The following is a 20,596-nucleotide window of genomic DNA, read 5'->3' on the forward strand; positions in this document are numbered from 1 at the left end:
ATATATATATATATATTTTTCATATAATTGAATATCAACAATTTTTATAAAAAGGCACATTTTGTTCAGGTCAAATCGAGTAATCCAAAAAAAACTTCTTGATATCCTCATCTCAAAAATGAATGATTTTTGTGACATAAATACATAAATAATAATAATAAATAAAGTTTGAAACCTTTTTTTTAATGAAAGATTAAGTTGTGTACTCTCATGTATTCAAGTTGCATGGAAAGTATTTAAATATATTTTACCTGATGGTTACACCACATTCATTTTTATTTAATACATTTTTTTTAGAAAATGCTCTAAATGTTTTTAAAAAATGTGTGAAACCAACATGGATTTAAAGATTACATTTCTACAAACTTAACACATGGGTTTTTAACTCGATTTTTTTTTAAGATTCCTCAGTAACACTGAGGATAAACAAAAATAAACAACAAGTTGTTATTTGTTCATTGATAATTCATGTTAATTAATTGTGTATTAATAGTAAATTGATGTTATAATTCGCTTTTACTTTAATAATGTATTAGTATATATTAAAATGAACATTATCAAAGATTAATAAATGCTGTAATAATATTGTTCATTGAATAATAATAAAAGTTTCCTATTTTGAAATCCTTTAGTACACTTGCCCAATACACTTCCATTGTAAATGTTGTTAGCGTCATTCTGTAATAACTGACAGCAAGCCCCCAATGTTGTCTGAAGACCATACAGTAACTTCTATTTAAACTGGAACATTTAAAATAATAAAAACCTTTAGTACTAAATGCCCTCTTAATTTCTATGACTTTTTTCTTTCCAGAAACCCTGCAGTCGAGTATTTATCTATTCATGTCGTTTTTACACCATTACTCGTTCAGTTTTTTGGTGTGAAAAGATCTTTGCAGGAAATCTTAATAGCTACATTTTTATAAGAGGTTAAATTGAGCTGCGCTTTCTGTCCACAGCGAAACTCACGCTCTACTTGTTGGTGTCTTTTTTACTCTATTTTATTTATTTATTTTATTTCCACTATCGCTCGTGGCATGTCAAACACTCATAATAGGCTGCCAGGAGCTGTTTCACACTCTGTGTTAAATTTCACGCTTGAGAAGTCCTGCTCCCTCGAGTTTCAACCTCGCTCAGGTTTAATCTAGAGAGAGAGAGTGCAAGAGAAAGAGAGAGAGGTGCTCGGGGACATGGCTACTTCCAAGTGTGCATCCTCAGAGCAGATAGATGACGATGAGGGAGGAATATTGAATGAGTTAAAGTAATGTTGTGATAGGGAGGATTGGAGACAAAAGGCATTCTTGCCTCAGGATCTGTTGTCCATCATTGGCCGTTAACATGGTTGTCCTTACACACAAAGACACATACATGATATGTGCATGCCGCAAGCTCTGGTGGACACTGTAAGCAACCAATGATGTGTCCCATCACATAGAGGTGCAGTGGCTTGAGGCTGTTGAACCTCGAAGCTGCACGTCATCTCTGAATGTTCACTAACACAGAACAAATGTGAGTTGCTAACAAGTTGCTACATAATGACTACAACGGCTGTCAGCCAAATTACACATCATACTTTAAGTGCATAAACTGTATGCATGTTTGACAAATGATGATTAATTAAACAGACAACCATTGCTGTCCTTATATAGCAACTTGTGAACAACTTACATTTTTAAAGTAGACAGCAGTTTCAAAATTTACATTTAAGTCAATGCTCGAAGTGTTAAAACAGGTGGCGATACTCCCCTTGCTTGCAAATGCTGCATACACTCACTAACCATTGGCAGTGGTGTTCTCAGTGGTTGAGGCTCAGGGTTACTGACCAGAAGGTCGGGGGTTCAAGCCCCAGCACCACCAAGATGCCACTGTTGGGCCCTTGAGCAAGGCACTTAACTCCAGGTTGCTCCGGGGGGATTGTCCCTGTAATAAGTGCACTGTAAGTCGCTTTGGATAAAAGCGTCTGCCAAATGCATAAATGTAACCACTTTATTACGTACACCTGTTTATTCATGTGATTATCTAATCAGCCAATCTTGTGGTAACAGTGCAGTGCATAAAATCATGCAGATACGGGTCAGGAGCTTCAGTTAAAGTTCACATCAACCATCAGAATGGGGAAATGTGTGATCTCAGTGATTTGGAGCATGGCATGATTGTTGGTGTCAGACGGGCTGGTTTGAGTATTTCTGGGATTTTCACACACAACTTACTCAGAATTTAGAATTTACTCAGAATGGTGCCAAAAACAAAAATCATCCAGTGAGCGGCAGTTCTGTGGACAGAAATGTCTTGTTGATGAGAGAGATTAACAGAGAATGGCCAGACTGGTTTGAACTGACAGAAAGTCTACAGTAACTCAGATAACCACTCTGTACAATTTTATTGTGCAGAATATCATCTCTGAATGCACAACATGTCGAACCTTGAGGTGGATGGGCTACAACAGCAGAAGACAACATTAGACACGTTAGTAATAAAGTGTTAAGTAAATGTACACAGTATATATATATATATATATATACACTCACCTAAAGGATTATTAGGAACACCATACTAATACTGTGTTTGACCCCCTTTCGCCTTCAGAACTGCCTTAATTCTACGTGGCATTGATTCAACAAGGTGCTGAAAGCATTCTTTAGAAATGTTGACCCATATTGATAGGATAGCATCTTGCAGTTGATGGAGATTTGTGGGATGCACATCCAGGGCACGAAGCTCCTGCTCCACCACATCCCAAAGATGCTCTATTGGGTTGAGATCTGGTGACTGTGGGGGCCATTTTAGTACAGTGAACTCATTGTCATGTTCAAGAAACCAGTTTGAAATGATTCGAGCTTTGTGACATGGTGCATTATCCTGCTGGAAGTAGCCATCAGAGGATGGGTACATGGTGGCCATAAAGGGATGGACATGGTCAGAAACAATGCTCAGGTTGGCCGTGGCATTTAAACGATGCCCAATTGGCACTAAGGGGCCTAAAGTGTGCCAAGAAAACATCCCCCACACCATTACACCACCACCACCAGCCTGCACAGTGGTAACAAGGCATGATGGATCCATGTTCTCATTCTGTTTACGCCAAATTCTGACTCTACCATCTGAATGTCTCAACAGAAATCGAGACTCATCAGACCAGGCAACATTTTTCCAATCTTCAACTGTCCAATTTTGGTGAGCTCTTGCAAATTGTAGCCTCTTTTTCCTATTTGTAGTGGAGATGAGTGGTACCGGTGGGGTCTTCTGCTGTTGTAGCCCAGCCACCTCAAGGTTGTGCGTGTTGTGGCTTCACAAATGCTTTGCTGCATACCTCGGTTGTAACGAGTGGTTATTTCAGGCAAAGTTGCTCTTCTATCAGCTTGAATCAGTCGGCCCATTCTCCTCTGACCTCTAGCATCAACAAGGCATTTTCAGCCCACAGGACTGCCGCATACTGGATGTTTTTCCCTTTTCACACCATTCTTTGTAAACCCTAGAAATGGTTGTAGCGTGAAAATCCCAGTAACTGAGCAGATTGTGAAATACTCAGACCGCCCGCCTGGCACCAACAACCATGCCACGCTCAAAATGGCTTAAATCACCTTTCTTTCCCATTCTGACATTCAGTTTGGAGTTCAGGAGATTGTCTTGACCAGGACCACACCCCTAAATGCATTGAAGCAACTGCCATGTGATTGGTTGATTAGATAATTGCATTAATGAGAAATTGAACAGGTGTTCCTAATAATCCTTTAGGTGAGTGTATATATATATATATATATATATATATATATATATATATATATATATATATATATATATACTTTACAATAAGAAAAAAATAGTTAATACATTAGGTATCATGGATTAACGATGAACAATATATTTTTATTAGGGCTGTCAATCGATAACATTTTTTAAATGAATTAATTACATGATGTCTTGATTAATTAATTGCATTTAATCGCATATACAAATATTTGCTGAGAAAGCCCCTCATATAACAATAATTCAATATATAATGATTATACATATTTTTATCAATATATAATTATACATAGTTGTCTTTAAATATTTAAAAATTATTTATATATATATATATATATATATATATATATATATAATATTCAGATAATTAAAATGCATTACATTCTTGTGGCAGAAGAGTCAATCATTAATAACACAATACAAAAAGCGGCTTTAGAATACAATGTATTGTTTACTACCATATTATTGATCATAAGTTAATCATTGTTATACAGTTCACAGAAATCCATTTCACAAGTGAATTTGTCAATCAATTGGAGATTTATTATGAGGGCTTGTTTAAGGACCCGTCAATGTTCAACTGCGTCAGATTTTCTTTTTTTTATTATTATTAATGCTTACAAAACTTTTACATCTAGAGCAAAGAGGTATATTAAAACAAACAACAACAAAAAGGAAAATAAATAAACAGTTTAATAAAAATATCAAATTGTTTACATATTTCAATACACTTTACAGCTTTATTTTTACTCAAATTGGAAATTGTTCTTAGGTATTGCTGAACCTCTGAATTAAAAATGAAAACTAATGGTTTATAACCACCATACTTGCATTTATGAATACTAAACTTTGCCAACAAAAGCAGAACATTAATCAAATAATATTCCTTATGAAGAGAAACGTTATAGCTAAAAAATAAATAAATAAAACAAAGTTGAAAGCTGGGAATGATATGATCTCTAACAATCTTGCAGAAATCAGACCAAAAACAAGTCAAGTCGGGACAACTCCAAAATAAATGAAAAAAATTTCCTCCTGCAGACCACAAAATGTACAGAATATATCGACATCACAAATAAATCTCTCTACAAGAAAGTAATTAGTGAGGTAGTACTTATAAATAAGTTTGAAGGAAATGTATTTGATTTTATTCATGATTAAATATTAATGGGTAATTTCCAAATTTTGCACCATCTCAATCCAGCGTCAGACATGCTTGTGTCGCGTCTCGGGTGCAATGCATCATAAACATAAAATGTTTAGGTCACTGTTTTAAGTTAAATATAGTTTAATACTCAATCTTTAAACACATCTTGAGATCCCTTAGTTCGCATTTGTGGTCCATCAAGTGTTTTGAACGTAACGCATGTTTGTGTTGTTCTGCCTACTGAAGTGTTTTCTTCACTGTATAAACTGTGCGTTGCTCATACAGCTGAAACTTCACTTACTGCCCTCTGGAATAAACAGATGGTACTACAAGCTTGCATTCCTCAGGAATCTTCCGTCGTCCGGGGCATTGCGTTTAATCGCACTGAATTAACGTGTTAAATCGACAGCCCTAATGTTTATATATATTTAATCAAAGAATTACATGATATACCAATCAATCAATCAATCAATCAAATTAATCAATAAATTAAGTAACTAATATAGATAATAAATAATTTGAATAATTTATCATTCAAATTAACAAGAAATTGCATATATTAATATTTACAGAGAAAGGCCCCCAAAATAAAAATAATGAAATATATAATAATTAAATATTTGTAAATATTTATATTTATATAATTATAAATATAATAAATGTAATAATTCAGATAATTAAAATACATTACATTATTGTGGCAGATGAGTAGATCATTGATTAGGCAATAAGTGGCTTTAGAAGTAAAAAACATATTGTTTTTTGTATTTCATATCATTGAACAAATGTCTATCATTGGCCTACAGCTTACATTTCACTGTTCATCCGTTTTACAATTGAATTTGTCAATATGTCCAAAGTAGACTTATTATAAGGTCTTTTCTAATGACACGTCAATGTACACAATGCTTCAGATGGATTCTTTTGAAGCATCTCACTTTGGTTGTGTCGCTTCATAAATGCACTGTCTTTATAGGATTCTGTGTCAAGTTAAACACAGTTTAAAACTTAGAAAAACAAATCTCGAGATTCCTGCATTCAGAGTTGTGCGCAGTCCAGCTGTGTTTGAACTAGGTTGACCAGAATATATGAAAGCGCACATTTGTTTACCAACTGCTGCCTCTTGTCGCTCCTGAGCCATGGCATGTACTGTCCGTAAATGCTCCAACAGCTCACGAAGGTAAACTATACTTGGGCCACCAGGAATTTCTGGTTGGTCAGGGATTGCTTACACCTCAGGCCACTTAGTGATGTGGCGATGACATAGCGATTACTGGCTTAAGAGAAGGGTAACTGGCCAAATATGTCCATGCCAGCTCGCTCCATCAAGGCTCCTACCAAGTTCTGCTGCAGTGTTTGAGTCGGTCCTTTACAACAATGCACATATAGCTTCAAATCCTCACGGCACCCCACCCAGTGGAAATGAGCTCGTAACCGGTTTAGAGTCTCGGCAATACCAGAATGGCCCGCCCCCCCCACCAAGCCATGCACCGCTCTCAGTACTTGTGGCTGTAGTGTATGATGAACCAAAAACGTGTGCACTTTTTGGGACTCAGCAGTAAACCACCTCTGCGGATTGCGCCGAAGACCTCCCGCAGATTTGTCAGTGCCCCTTCAAAGTCCTTTGCGTGCAGCAGCAGGTTATCCAGATAGATTGAACAATGGCAGGGAGGAATGTTTTGGAGCACCTGCTCCATCAGGTGCTCAAAGGTAGCTGGGGCTTTGCACAACCCAAACGGCACATCAATGCACGCACCTAAACAGTGCAAAAGATCCAGCCCCATGATTGTCCTCGATATTAGTGAGCCAGAGGATGGCTTTCTCTCCAGTCACTGTCCGCATATATTTCTGTGCGGATGCCTATTCAGGGCCACAGCCCTGTGGTGCCCAGTAAGATAGATGGCCCTACAAGGGAAAAGGTGGAGCCGGTGTCGACAAGGGTTTGACAGGGGTAACCGTCCATTGTGAATGACACGTAGAGGCCATAATCCTGCCCCAGAATCACACACTTCCCGTGGAGGGGATGGATGGGGAGGTGAGCAGCTGTCCCTCCTTCCTGCCTTTCCTTAAGAAACTAGATGGATTAAGACGGTCCGCGGCAATCGCTCATGTTTTTTAAAGGTGTTTTAAACTTTGTTTGTGGCAGATAGTTACATGATTATATGAGAATTTAATCTGTTTTTAACTTAAAAATGTAAACAGCTTTGAGAACAACATATGCGCACATGTTATAATCTGGTAATAATGCCAATAAACTGAAATGGGGATGAGGGCAAAATAAATTATGTGTGCCGATCATTTTCTGCTCAAGCCGCTAAATAATGGATTATGAACATATATCGTAAAATCAGAGGTCAGTTTTTTTGACCACTAAATAACATTGAAAGGAGTTTTTTCCTTCAACTTGTTCACAGGGGGCTTTCAGAGAACAAGGCATGATTTTCTATAAAGCTGTTTTGAAACTATATGTATTGTGAAAAGTGCTATACAAATAGAAATTACTAGAGTATAGACAAACTTATTTTCTCAAGAAAAACATAAAAATCGTGAGTTCATATTCGTTTTTCTCAAGAGTTAAACAAAATAAATGCAGTTCTGTTGTTTAAGTTACTTAGAGCTCTGCTTTTTGTTGCCAATGTCAGACATTTTTGTGGCATTTATGATTTAAAGACTTATTTTGAATTCATGAATACGTTTGAGCGAAACATTTGTGGGTGCTTGTATCGTGTTGTGAAATTTGTGTATCGTTGCATGCCTAATTTTAGCACAATGTGTGGACTTTTCAAACAGTCCCTTAACCACTGTAGGCAGCATTTACAATCAATTTCAAGGTTAAGTTAATGATCTTGAATGATTTTGCTGTCGTGCCATCGTACAAATTGTATCCTGTATTGATTCGATACGGTACTTTATGGGACGGGTGGGAACTCTATGAGGGTTGTTTAGTGAATAATACACAGGTGTCTTCACTAAAATACCATAAGTTAAAGTGCTGCAGCTGGTTAGTGAATTTGCACCATATATTTGCATTACTAACTGCACATATATGTGGTTAAAAACAATAGATGCTTTAAAATAGTAATCCAGAGACCAGGAATGAGCTGTCTTTGATGAAACTGTCCAAAGTCTTTTAAATATATAACAAGTAAAATTCATTAAAACAAGTCACACATAATATTTGATAATAAAATTATTTTATTAGAGACAGACAGGGAAAATAGTGGATGGCGTACCTCTGCAGTGTGACAAAAATAGAAACCAGACATCCATCACTCGAAGCACAACAATCGCTTTCATTGATGTTTAATGGGAACAATCTGGTTTTGACATGTCGTGATCTGCCACATGCTTCCCAAATAGACACAGTGTGGGGCTGTTAAGGGCCTTTGAACCTTGGCCCTCGCACATGCATTCAGGTGTCAGCTTGTAAGGTGACGTGTCATTGAGAATGCATGCAGTGTTTTAGCAGTATCACCCACAGTGTGTGCAGTAATGCAAGTGTTTTCTCCAGTGAAAATATGTGTGTGTGTTATATGAATCTGATGTGTTTTCGTATGTGTGTGTGTGTGTGTGTGTGTGTGTCTTTGCAGCATGTGATGATGACTGCGCGGGCCTCTTGATCCGTGACATGGAACGTCTGCTGCGTTTGATTGGCAGTGTCAATCTAACTCTGCCCCTCCCCCTGCCATATAAAGTGCTCTATCGATTCGAGAACATGACAGAAGAACTCAAGGTGAGAATGATGTTAATGACAGCAAAGGGGGCATATACAGTAAGGGCTCAGAGAGGATGACTTTTATATAAGGTGTTTGGACACTTAAGTCGCCACTCTTAAATATGTCTGAATGCCATTTGTTCTACAGAAAGATAGCACAAGTGTACTTTTCAAACAAAACATTCCACATTGCTAGGTTTCAAATGATAAGAAAAATGATATTGTTTAAAATGGAGACTAAAAGTATTGTGACACTTCTGATTAAATGTTAGTGGAACATGTTTATAGTTAATGTGATGAACTGCACTTATGGTTACTCTGCTAGGTCATCTAGTAAAATCTTCCCTAAAAATCCATTTCAAGTAATGAAGACTTGTGAGTCAAATGTTTATTCAGTACTCTCTTGATGGATTCAGTGAAGGATTTGTTACAATAATCCACATTGATCATTTGGGAGTTTATGACGTGCTGGATACACTCACTTCCTGTGAAGTCACCTCTTGGATCACCAGGATGCCTGTAGTTACATGCTCACTTCAGCTCAAGAGCTCCAATTAGTTTGAAAAACTCAATGAAGCTTTAATCAAGTCAAACGAATGGATCAACTGCTATATCTGTGCTGTTTATATATACTTAATAGAAAACAGTTTAGCACTGCAGTGCTTACTGATCATTTATAGACCTCCTGAAATTGTTCATTAAATGATTCAGAATTCAGTGATGTCTAAGGAACCTTTAAGGCTGGAAACCAAATGAGATATCACTCCTGTCACTGTCGTTTCCATGGTGACATGGTGACACCCACCTGTCATATGATAAATATATCCCTTTTCTTGTTTTGTCTTTTGCAGCACATGCTTTCTCCACAGAGGGCGCCAGAGAGGTTGCTACAGTTAGCCGACAGTAACCTGGGCAGCCTGGTCACCGAGATGGACGAACTTCTCAGCAGGGTGGGTCCTACATACTCGTGCACTCTCACAAACTCATATACACACAGTGGGTCTTGTTCACTAAAGGTTGCATGTTGCCTGCACATATGCGCAGAAAAGGTGCTCACGCAAATCTTCTGCCAGATTTTCTGCTGGACGGGACTCAACTGGTGGTGGTGAGGTGGTGGAGGTTGCCGTGTTAGCAATGTGATAGATTGTGAGCAGACTTATATAGCAACGGCTTACATGTGATTGGCTGGGAATTACCCAGCTAATAGTGCGATGATGTACTGCTGCTTGCCTTCCCGCTAGAACTACGCTGCGCTTACATATCCTTGCCCATTGTGAATATTTTGAATATTGTTTTACACACAGAAACATGCCCACGTATGATTAATGAATGAGACCAGCTGTCATATTTCCCAAAAAGTTGTACCACAGTCTGCCATTTGCACTTATTAGACATACATCAAGTATAGATACAATTACTCTTTACAAACAAACGCTCAGCTCCAACACTTCAATGTTCTTGTGGCATTGAAGAAAGAACTGCCTTCAATGGGCACTTGTCTCAAATTGAAATAAAAATGCCCAAAAAGTTCTGTTTGTGGGATTGAAACTCCATGTTACCTAAATATTATTGGAGATTTGGGCTTTTGGAGAATTGGTCGATCAGGACAAATTCAGGATTTGACATAATTTATATTTCATGGATCATCGCCATTATTTTCGTGTCTGTTCTAATGAAAAAACAAAAACAAATAAACACGAACACCGCAGCTGCTATTGGTAGATTCAAACCTTTCATAAAGGAATTGCACAAAATCTGATTGCAAACAACTTTTTCATTTCCAAAGAGCCATTGCTGTGACAGACATGAGGCCAAATATGATCCTCCAATGATTTTGTACAACCACCTAACAGGACAATTCGGACTCTGGTTTGTTAAAGGGTATACAGTATGAATACAAATATTTTAATACTTCTAGAATTATGTCTTTGCATTTATTTTGACCCCAATAAGTAATATCAAAACCGGCTTAAATTTGATGTTATTGAAGTAAAATGACTTTTTACTATGTGTGGACCAATAGTTTCTTCACTCTAAACCATAAATATCCTTTTAAAATAAAATTTCTTTACATAAACAACATTAGTGTCACGATTTCCTTGTTGTCTGCCCCATGTTTCTCCTGTCACCTGTCATGCACTACTTTTCCCATAGTTCCCTGCCCTCACCACTGCCAGCACTCACTCATTGTTTTCACGTTTATCGTTTAGTTCCATTACCTTGTGTATTTAAACCCTGTTTGTTTTCCTTTCCCTTGTCGATCGTTGAATGTTTATGTTATGGTTGCTCTTCATGTTTCGCCTGCCCGAGGATGTGTTTTTTCATGTTTATGTTGTTCCCCCCTCCCCATAAGAAAATTAGATTTTCTTATGTTTGCGCTGTTGACTGTCTCGCCGTTGTTATCCCGTCTTGCTCATCAGTTCCGTGTACCCTCGATGTTTTCTTGTTTTAGTTTCAGTTTTCCCCCCGTGGATGTTTCATTTGTTCCTGTTTGTTTTGTGTTCACTTTAATTAATAAAGAACTTAAGGAATTTACGTACGATTGAGTTACATATGATTAATTTTGTTTTTTGTTTTGTTTTTAATCTCACAAAATGAATGTGGTTAATCGACAGCACGAATTATTACAGTAAATAGTGCTTAAAAGATTATTGAAACTGCAGCGCTACACATCCAACACAGAAAACGGCTGCGCAAAATATATTAGTAGTAAAGTTAGAATAAAACATGCTTTTTGACTGCAGACTGCTTTAGAATTATGTATAAATATCTTGATATTTTATTTTCTGAAGAAAATGTGGTTGGTGCATGCCTGTGTAAAACTTGTGATTGCCACACTATGTTGATGTATTGTGAAGGGTTGCCAAGGCAGTGATATGCAGTTTCTAAGGTGTTCTGAGTGGTTGTTAGCATAATACTATGCTGTTGCTAGGGTGTACTAAATGGTTGCTAGGGCATTGCTCTGTGGTTTGCTTTGGGGTTCTGGGTGATTACTAAGTGGAAGTCAAAATATTCCACCAAGTCTCTACAATATTCTGACCATAGCATAAATAGTGTGGGATGCACTTGTGATGGATTATTATAAATGCTTAAGTATGGGCAACTGTTAATGTTATAATTCAGCATCTGTCTCAACTCTGTGTTGTTTAAAATAAAATTATATTAGTATACTAATAAAAATATATTAGTAATTTTTTACTCTTACTCTTGATCCTTAAATGTACTGAACAAAACTAATAGGACATTGTGTGATGCTGTCTATCAACAGTGCACCATTATTTGGTGTTAAAAAATGTACTTTGCTCATTAAACTAGTGATGAAGAACTCCTCTGTAAGCTGCTGACCTTGTTGGCTTGTTTTTTTAAACATCAAAGAAGGACAGAACAGTAACTTGTGTATTGCTGGAAGTGATTTTTCAGTTCTGTTCATTCCTATTGAAAGGAACTTTTTGCCATCTTCAGAATAGACGTCCTTGATAAACTTTACATTTATATTCAAAAGCGAGAGAAGCAGTCTTTTCATATAACAAAAGTTCAAGAAACAGTTAACTAGGAAGACCTCATACTCCCTTATTCTATACTTTTGGTTTATGAAACCTTGACCTTTAACATAATTTGACCAAACTGGAAGTAAAATGGGTTTTATTTCTTTCAGTTTTGTTCATGTTGGCTCTAGAGTTTAGTGTTTCTTGTGGTTTTTATTCTCAACATACAGAAGAGGTCATGCATGCTTGTGTTTGTTTCCTATTCATAAAACCGGGGTGAAGTGTTATCTCAGTTGTAGGGCAACACTACAACTCTTAGGTCTGATGTACAATAAAATCTCTTGAGTTTTTATCGGTTGTTTTTCTCAATACATTCAGGCCACTAAAGTGTCTGCTGATGGGGAGCAGACAGCAGCAGATGCAGAGAGAAGTCACAAAGGAGCAGAGGACCTGGAGCGCTATGTGAGGAACACACTCCTGGCTGCTGAAGGTACCGACAAACAATAAACTGCAAGTAGGCATCTTCAAATGGTCATGGTTGGATGAGGTTTTGATGGGCTGGAATCTAGGCAGGGCTGGGGACATATTATGGTATCTAAGGTTGAGCTAAATGTTGAATGTGTTTGAGCTGATAGGACTGAGTTAAGGAATTAGGGTAAGGTGATGGTTGAGTGAGATTGAGCTAAGAGTTGGGGTGAGGTTGAGCAGGGGAGTTAGAAGACGGTTGGGTGAGGTTGGGATTAGGATTTAGGGTTAGTTGATCGTTGAGAGAGGTTGAGCTGATATTTGGGGCGATTTTGAGCTGAGGAGTTAGGGTAAGGTGCTGGTTTTTTGAGGTTGAGCTAAGAGTTGGGTTGAGGTTGAGCAGGGGCGTTAGGGTTAGGAGATTGTTGGGTGAGGTTGAGCTGAGAGCAGATGTGAGGTTGAGATTAGGATTTAGGGTTAGTTGATCGTTGAGAGAGGTTGAGCTGATATTTGGGGCGATTTTGAGCTGAGGAGTTAGAGTAAGGTGCTGGTTTTTTGAGGTTGAGCTAAGAGTTGGGGTGAGGTTGAGCAGGGGCATTAGGAGTAGGAGATTGTTGGGTGAGGTTGAGCTGAGAGCAGTGTGAGGTTGAGATTGAGATTTAGGGTTTGTTGATTGTTGAGAGAGGTTGAGCTGATATTTGGTGTGATTTGGAGCCGAGGAGTTAGGGTAAGGTGATGGTATAATGAGGTTGAGCTGAGAGCAGGGGTGAGGTTTAGCTGAGAAGTTAGGGTTAGGAGATTGTTGAGTGAAGTTGAGCTAAGGGTTGGGGTGAGGTTGAGCTGAGAGCAGGTGTGAGGTTGAGAGATTAGGATTGAGGGTTAGTTGATCGTTGAGAGAGGTTTATCTGATAGTTGGGGCGATTTTGAGCTGAGGAGTTAGAGTAAGGTGCTGGTTTTTTGAGGTTGAGCTAAGAGTTGGGATGAGGTTGAGCAGGGGCATTAGGAGTAGGAGATTGTTGGGTGAGGTTGAGCTAAGAGTTGGGTTGAGGTTGAGCAGGGGCGTTAGGGTTAGGAGATTGTTGGGTGAGGTTGAGCTGAGAGCAGATGTGAGGTTGAGATTAGGATTTAGGGTTAGTTGATCGTTGAGAGAGGTTGAGCTGATATTTGGGGCGATTTTGAGCTGAGGAGTTAGAGTAAGGTGCTGGTTTTTTGAGGTTGAGCTAAGAGTTGGGGTGAGGTTGAGCAGGGGCATTAGGAGTAGGAGATTGTTGGGTGAGGTTGAGCTGAGAGCAGTGTGAGGTTGAGATTGAGATTTAGGGTTTGTTGATTGTTGAGAGAGGTTGAGCTGATATTTGGTGTGATTTGGAGCCGAGGAGTTAGGGTAAGGTGATGGTATAATGAGGTTGAGCTGAGAGCAGGGGTGAGGTTTAGCTGAGAAGTTAGGGTTAGGAGATTGTTGAGTGAAGTTGAGCTAAGGGTTGGGGTGATGTTGAGCTGAGAGCAGGTGTGAGGTTGAGAGATTAGGATTGAGGGTTAGTTGATCGTTGAGAGAGGTTTATCTGATAGTTGGGGCAAGGTTGAGCTGAGGAGTTAGGGTAAGATAATGGTTGAGTGAGGTTGAGCTGGGGAGTTAGGGTAAGATGATGGTTGAGTGAGGTTGAGCTGGGGAGTTAGGGTAAGATGATGGTTGAGTGAGGTTGAGCTGGGGAGTTAGGGTAAGATGATGGTTGAGTGAGGTTGAGCTGGGGAGTTATGGTTAGGGGATTGTTGGTTGAGGTTGAGATGAGTGTTGGGGCAATGTTGAACTAAGGGTATTTTTACACCATGTAAATTCATTTGCACTCTGTGCTTCTGAATTTCTGGACAAAAGCACCACACAAACAATTAAATCATGCCTTCTCATGACAAATAATTATGCAAGTAACTAACTGATGTTCAATTGTTAAATACTATGTGACCTTCACAAATTTTTTAATCTGGAAATCTGGACAAGGCAAAATTGAAACCTGGAAGACAATAGTCTAAAAATGTTGTCTTTTAAATAAGAATAACTCACACCATCTTTTCTGCCATCTTGGACAAAAAACACAGTTAAAATGTGTGTGTTTCATAACTTTGTAAGTGCCTTTTTTATTTCAAGTCAAGTCAAGTGGTTTTTATTGTCGTTTCAACCATATACAGTTAGTACAGTACACAGCGAAACGAGACAGCGTTCCTCCAGGACCATGGTGCTACATAAAAACAACCTAGGACAAACACAGGACCACATGAGACTACACAACTAAATAAAATACCTATATATACCTATATACCTATATAAGTGCACGTGCAAACATGTGCGAAAAGTACGGGACAGTACAAGACATTTCTGACAATGAACAGGACAATAGGTACAGTTAGATAAACAGATAACAGAAAAAAGGAAGTCAAACATAAAGAAATCATACCAATTCTCATATATTGTTTTCTTAAGTGCATTTAAGCAACACTGTGTCAAAATGCTATAGATTATCCTACTGAAATAACAGTTGTGGAACTCAATTACTGTGGAGTGGAAGAGCATCATTATTTATTTGTCACGGCCCTGTCACTCGGTCAGTCTGGGTTTTTGTCTGACAGGACCATGGCATTATCGTCCCATGTCTGTCTTGTGTTTTGGTTCGTGTTGTTTCATGTCTGGAGCATGGTGTCTGGATTCTGACCCTTCTGTCTGGTTCGGTTTTGGTTTTGGGATCCGGAAACTCATGTTCAATGTCTTGTCCAGTATTGGCGTTGAGTGCATTGTGCTTGTCATCTTGGTGGCATCTCACGTCAATAATTTATTTCTGTCTATCGTGACCGCAAACGCACGTTGCGCTCGATTGACATGGCAGGCCTGGGTCGCGAGCTGCCCTCACATTGTGCTGAGCCAAACATTTGCACAGAAGTCCTGTCTTGTTTTTGTCACCTGTTGTGTGCATTGCGTGACGTTTGCCACGCAATGTACGCTCAGGTTTAATTTAGTGTGAGAATGCATGGCACTGAATTGTTTGGCATTGCTACTCATTCTTTCGTCTTGTTTGTCAGTTGGCATGGGCGTATATCGCCTTATTGTCTTGCCGATGTGCGCTCATGCCATTGGGGTGTTTTGTTGTCTTGTGAGAGCACGTGGCTTTGTTTTGTTTATGTGTCGCCGCGTGTCTCTTTGTCTTACATTAAACCTTACTTTGGTCTTGTTCCAGTCATGTTGTTCCCCGTTCAGTCGGGGAACAACTGTGTGTCCCTGTGTGTTTTCCCCATTTTCCAGTCCAGCCCCGTTACCCTCTGCCCTAGCCTGGGCACCTTTTCCCCCTACGGGGTAGTTTATGTTTGTTTTCCCCCTTGTGGGAGTTTTGGTTTGTTTTTGATAAATTTTTGTATTTAAATAAATTCATTGTTTTTTTAATCTTTGCACTTGGGTCCTGAGCCTCTTATTCCTGACAGTACGAACTGGCCAAGATGAACCAAGCTGAGATGTTTTTTTCAACTGTTCGCCAGAGTGCAGCAATAGTTAAGCAGCTTTACGGGCCACGGCAGGATGAAAAGTCTGTGTGAGGGTATGTCCTTAAATTTTTATCATTGTCCTCGTGTCTGGGATATGATCAGACCTGCCTGTTCGGTCTCTTTTGGGCAGGCCTGAACAAGCCCATTAGATCCATTATCCCAGAAAAGTGTGGGGATGCAGAGTTTTCCGAGGCAGTCAGGTTTGCCCTTAAATGGGAGGAGAACATCGCGGCCTGTGCCTTGTGGGACTTCCAATACTCAACCCAACCGGAGGATGAGGGCAGCCTCCACACAGAAGTGGACACCTCGGCCAAGCCGACTGCTGCTGACCGCCAGGAGGTGGAGGCTGATACAGTAGCAGTACTTCCCTGAACCAAGAAGAGGAAGAGAGCGCCCAATACTCAGTCGCTGACTGTGCCAATGGCCACGGAGGACGTTCCCCTACCTCTATCAACGGCCACAGAGGTCGTTCCCCTGCTGCTGCCATCGCCCATGGCCACAGAGGTTGTTCCTCTGCTGCTGTCAGTGGCCTCAGCCTCAGAGGTTGTTCCCCTGGTGCTGTCAGAGCTAATGCCATGGAGGCCATTCCCCTGCTGCTGTTAGAGCCCACGGCCACTGAGGCCGTTCCACTGCCTGCCACGGTAAATTAACTAGGAGCCACATCTGTCACTGCCAACAAGCCAGCACCCACACCTGCCACCGCCAACGAGCCAGTGTCCACAACTACCACGGTCAACGAGCCAGTTTCTGAATTCTCATCCATCCCAGAGCCAGTGCCGAAAGCCTTGGCCATCCCAGTGCCAGCATTCTTGGTCATCATGGCTGCTCCCACAGCAGTGTTCCTGACCACCTGAAAGAGGAGGAGGAGAAGGACTCTTGTTCCCCAGTCGCTGCAGTGCTTCCGGCCATGGAGGCCGTTCCCCAGTCACTGCCAGTGCTCCCAGCCACAGAGTCCATTCCCTAGTCTCTGCCAGCCATCCCGGCCAAGGAGGACATTCCACTGCCGTTGTCAGCGCCCACAGTCATTGAGATTGTTCCCCTGCCGATGTTAGCACCCACGGCCACGGAGGCCATTCCCTTGCCGCTTCTAGCACCCACGGCCACTGAGGCCATTGCCCTGCCACTGTCAGTGCCTACAGCCACAGAGGCCATTCCCCTGCCGCTGCCAGCACCCACGGCCACAAAAGTTGTTCCCCTGCTGCTGTCAGCTCCCATGCCTGCCATGGCCAACGAGCCAGTTTCTGAAGCCTCATCTGTCCAAGAGCCAGTGCCTAAAGCCTTGGCTGTCCCAGTGTGGCTATTCCCACAGCAGTGTTCCTGGCCGCCCAGAAGAGGAGGAGAAGGACTCCTGTTCCCCAGTCGATGCCAGTGCTCCCAGCCACGGAGGCCATTCCGCAGTCACTGCCAGCGCACTTTGCATTGGAGGTCGTTCCCCTGCCGCTGTCAGCACCCACAGCCACGGAGGCCGTTCCTCTGCCACATCTATCGCCCACGGCCACTGAGGCCGTTCCCCTGCTACTGTTAGCGCCCACGGCCATAGAGGTCGTTCCCCTGCCAACGAGCCAGCGCCCACATCTGCCATGGCCAACGAGCCAGCGCCCCCTTTCACTGCCTGTGCTCACAGCCACTGAGACCATTCCCCAGTCTCTGCCGTGTTCATGGCCACAGAGGCCGTTCCCCTGTCATTACCAGTGCCCAAGCCTTTCACGGCTCCGCCCCTTTAGCCATTCCCTCCTGAACCCTGTCCAGCAGCTGTCGCCCAGTACTCCCTTATGCCCTGAGGCTGCCTCCCAGACCGCCAGACCCCGCCTTTGCCCTGAGGCCTCCTCCCAGTCCACCAGACCCCACCTTTGCCCTGTGGCCTCCTCCCAGGCCACCAGACCCCGCCTCTACCCTGAGGCCTCCCTCCAGGCTGCCGGACCCCACCCCTTTCCTTAAGTTCCCTCTTTAGTTTCCATCCCTTTCCTCCCTTTCTGTTGTATGTTCTAGTTTTGTATTGTTTGATGTTCCCATTTTGGGATGCCAGAAGGGGTACTGTCATGGTCCTGTCACTCTGTCTGTCTGGGTATTTGTCTGACAGGACCATGGCATTATTGTACCATGTCTGTCTTGTGTTTGTGTAAATCTTGTTTCATGTGTGGAGCATGGTGTCTGGATCCTGACCCTTCTCTCTGGTTTGGTTTCGGTTTTGTTGTCGGGATCCTCACACTTATGTTCCATGTCTTATCCTGTATTGGCATGAGTGCATTGCGCTTGTCATCTTGGTGGCATGCACTTGTGTCAATATTCTATGTCTGTCTCTTGTGACAGCGGACACGCGCTGCACTTGCTTTGTGCTGTGCACCTGGGTCGCAAGCTGTGTTCATGTTATGCTGAGGTTCAGTCACTTTGGTCTGAGGTTTCATGTTTGTGTGTGGCCAAACTCTCGCACAGGTGTCCTGTTTTGTTTTAATCACCTGTTGTGTGCATTCCATGGCATTTGCCTTGTGATGTACTTTCAGGTTTAGTTTAGTGTGAGAATATGTGGCATTGCTTTGTTTGGTGTTGCTACACATTCTCTCATCTTGTTTGTCGGTTGGCATGGGCGTATATCGCCTTATTGTCTTGCTTATGCCATTCGGGTGTTTTGTTGTCCTGTGAGAGGATATTGCTTTGTTTTGTTTCTGTATCGCCGCTTGTCTCTCTGTCTTACATCATACCACGCCTCCTTGTTTGCCCATTATTAGTTTATTAGTTACACTTGCCCGGTCTTGTTAACCTGTTGATTTCCCTTCCTATTTTGGTCTCCTTGTATGTACTGTCCAGTGGCAGTTCGTCTTGTGTGTATTCTAGTCAGTCATGTTGGTTGGTCTTGTTCCAGTTCCCTGTCCAGTCGGCTCTGTGTGTTTGCCCCATTTTCCAGTTTAGCATGTTTCTGTTACCCTCTGCCCCAGCCTGGACACCTTTTTACCCTACTATGCTTGGGTCTTGAGCCTCTTATTCCTGACATTATTCTGTTCATGGGCTCCCTGCTCCTGTAAACTGTCTTACCTCTCATCTTCTCTCACACGCTAAACGAGAAGGAAACAAATGATTCCGTCCACCCCAAAGACCTGCGTTGCATCTGAAAGTCACTATGCAATTATTTCCAACTCGTCTGCCAGGTATATACTCCACTCTTTGTAGTTCTATCAAATGTTTATGTTTGAACTCTCTAGGAATTTCGGAATTGCATTTAATTATAGCTCATTTTCAACTCAATATAATGATTTTTAAATTAGAATATGCTGAGAAGCTCGCTCGCTCTCTTTTTTGTTTTTTATTTTCATTTCAGAGACTAATTTAAATTGATTAAAGAACATTAACTCTGGCAAGCAAAGTTTGAACTAAATTAAATTCACCTGAAGGGAGGGAATTGAAAAGGAAATCTAAAGTATATTTACTTTTTTTTGTTACTTGGTATCTGTTGTTTGCTCTAGGGCTGTCAATTTAACACGTTTATTTAGTATAATTAGGCAGTATCACACAAGCAAGAGTGCTATTGTACTGAATATCATCACGGCACAATTGTGAGTGTGATATTACTTTTATACAACAGTTTTATAAAACGAATGTTTGTATTGAGTTACTTACATTTTAGACAAAATATAGTTTTATTTTGTCTATATTTTCCAAGTCAAACCAAAGCAAGATTAACTTTTGCATGTTGCCAAACAACATAAAGACTGACAGTTTGTCTGGAACACGTATTCAAGAAGGCTGTTTAAAAAAAATATATATATTTTTCCGTTTGGTGGCGCTAGCGGCACAGAAATTACACACTTCAACTTTAACCTACCGAGACCCTTGCGTGACTGCTGTGTGCATTTTCCATTTCCCTTTTTGTTTAGTAACTAGTAGCCCCTAATAAACAAATACCAAAAGAGTTTTACACCAAATAGTTTTCCTAAAAATGTATCCCAATCCCAATGTGCTGTCTGTCTGCACTGGTCTCAGAACAGTTCGAAATGCATCTTATTTTCATCCTAACTCCATATAAAGCCTCTGAAAGCAACATTTTTCAGCTTCATTCTTTCATTCTCAATGTGAAAATGCACAGTACATATAGGTGCTTAAGTACACATTAGTGTACATTCTGTTTATCAGTGTTGCATTTTGCGATAAATCACTCAAATTTAAAAAATGGGATATCACATGAACCTAGAGACCTACAGGTTTCAATGTAAAAACTTAATCAGGTTTCTCACCAGATGTAGTTTTGTTTCCATTTCACCCTAAGACAAACTCTGATGTGATTATGTTGTCTTGTCACATGACGTGTGTTGAAAGTTTAACCCTTTTCTGATTGCACAGAGTCTTCTGAACTGAGATCAGTCAGATTAATTTCAATTATGCGTTGCGTATAGTGATGTCCAGTTAAAAACAGCTAGACAAACTGAAAGTGCAAACTGAATGAATCTGAACATTGGAGTTGAACTACTTTTAGTTTTAAATGCCGTCTTATAATGTGGTGCCAACTGGGTAATACGCCGATAA

At 40.7% G+C, this 20,596-nt stretch overlaps 1 protein-coding gene across 4 annotated transcripts in view; it reads left to right on the top strand.

Annotated features, from left to right (window-relative positions):
- Positions 1–20,596, top strand: part of lama2 (laminin, alpha 2) — a 385,152-nt gene that overhangs the window by 293,610 nt on the left and 70,946 nt on the right. For all 4 annotated transcript variants that reach the window (XM_052095596.1, XM_052095599.1, XM_052095597.1 and 1 more), the window contains 3 exons: positions 8,485–8,627; positions 9,461–9,559; positions 12,473–12,584. In XM_052095596.1, the coding sequence (XP_051951556.1) occupies positions 8,485–8,627; positions 9,461–9,559; positions 12,473–12,584 (354 nt within the window). The remainder of the gene's footprint in view (positions 1–8,484; positions 8,628–9,460; positions 9,560–12,472; positions 12,585–20,596) is intronic.

This window comes from Xyrauchen texanus, chromosome 28 (genome assembly GCF_025860055.1).
Source record: "Xyrauchen texanus isolate HMW12.3.18 chromosome 28, RBS_HiC_50CHRs, whole genome shotgun sequence".
In the NCBI taxonomy this organism is placed as follows: Eukaryota; Metazoa; Chordata; class Actinopteri; order Cypriniformes; family Catostomidae; genus Xyrauchen; species Xyrauchen texanus.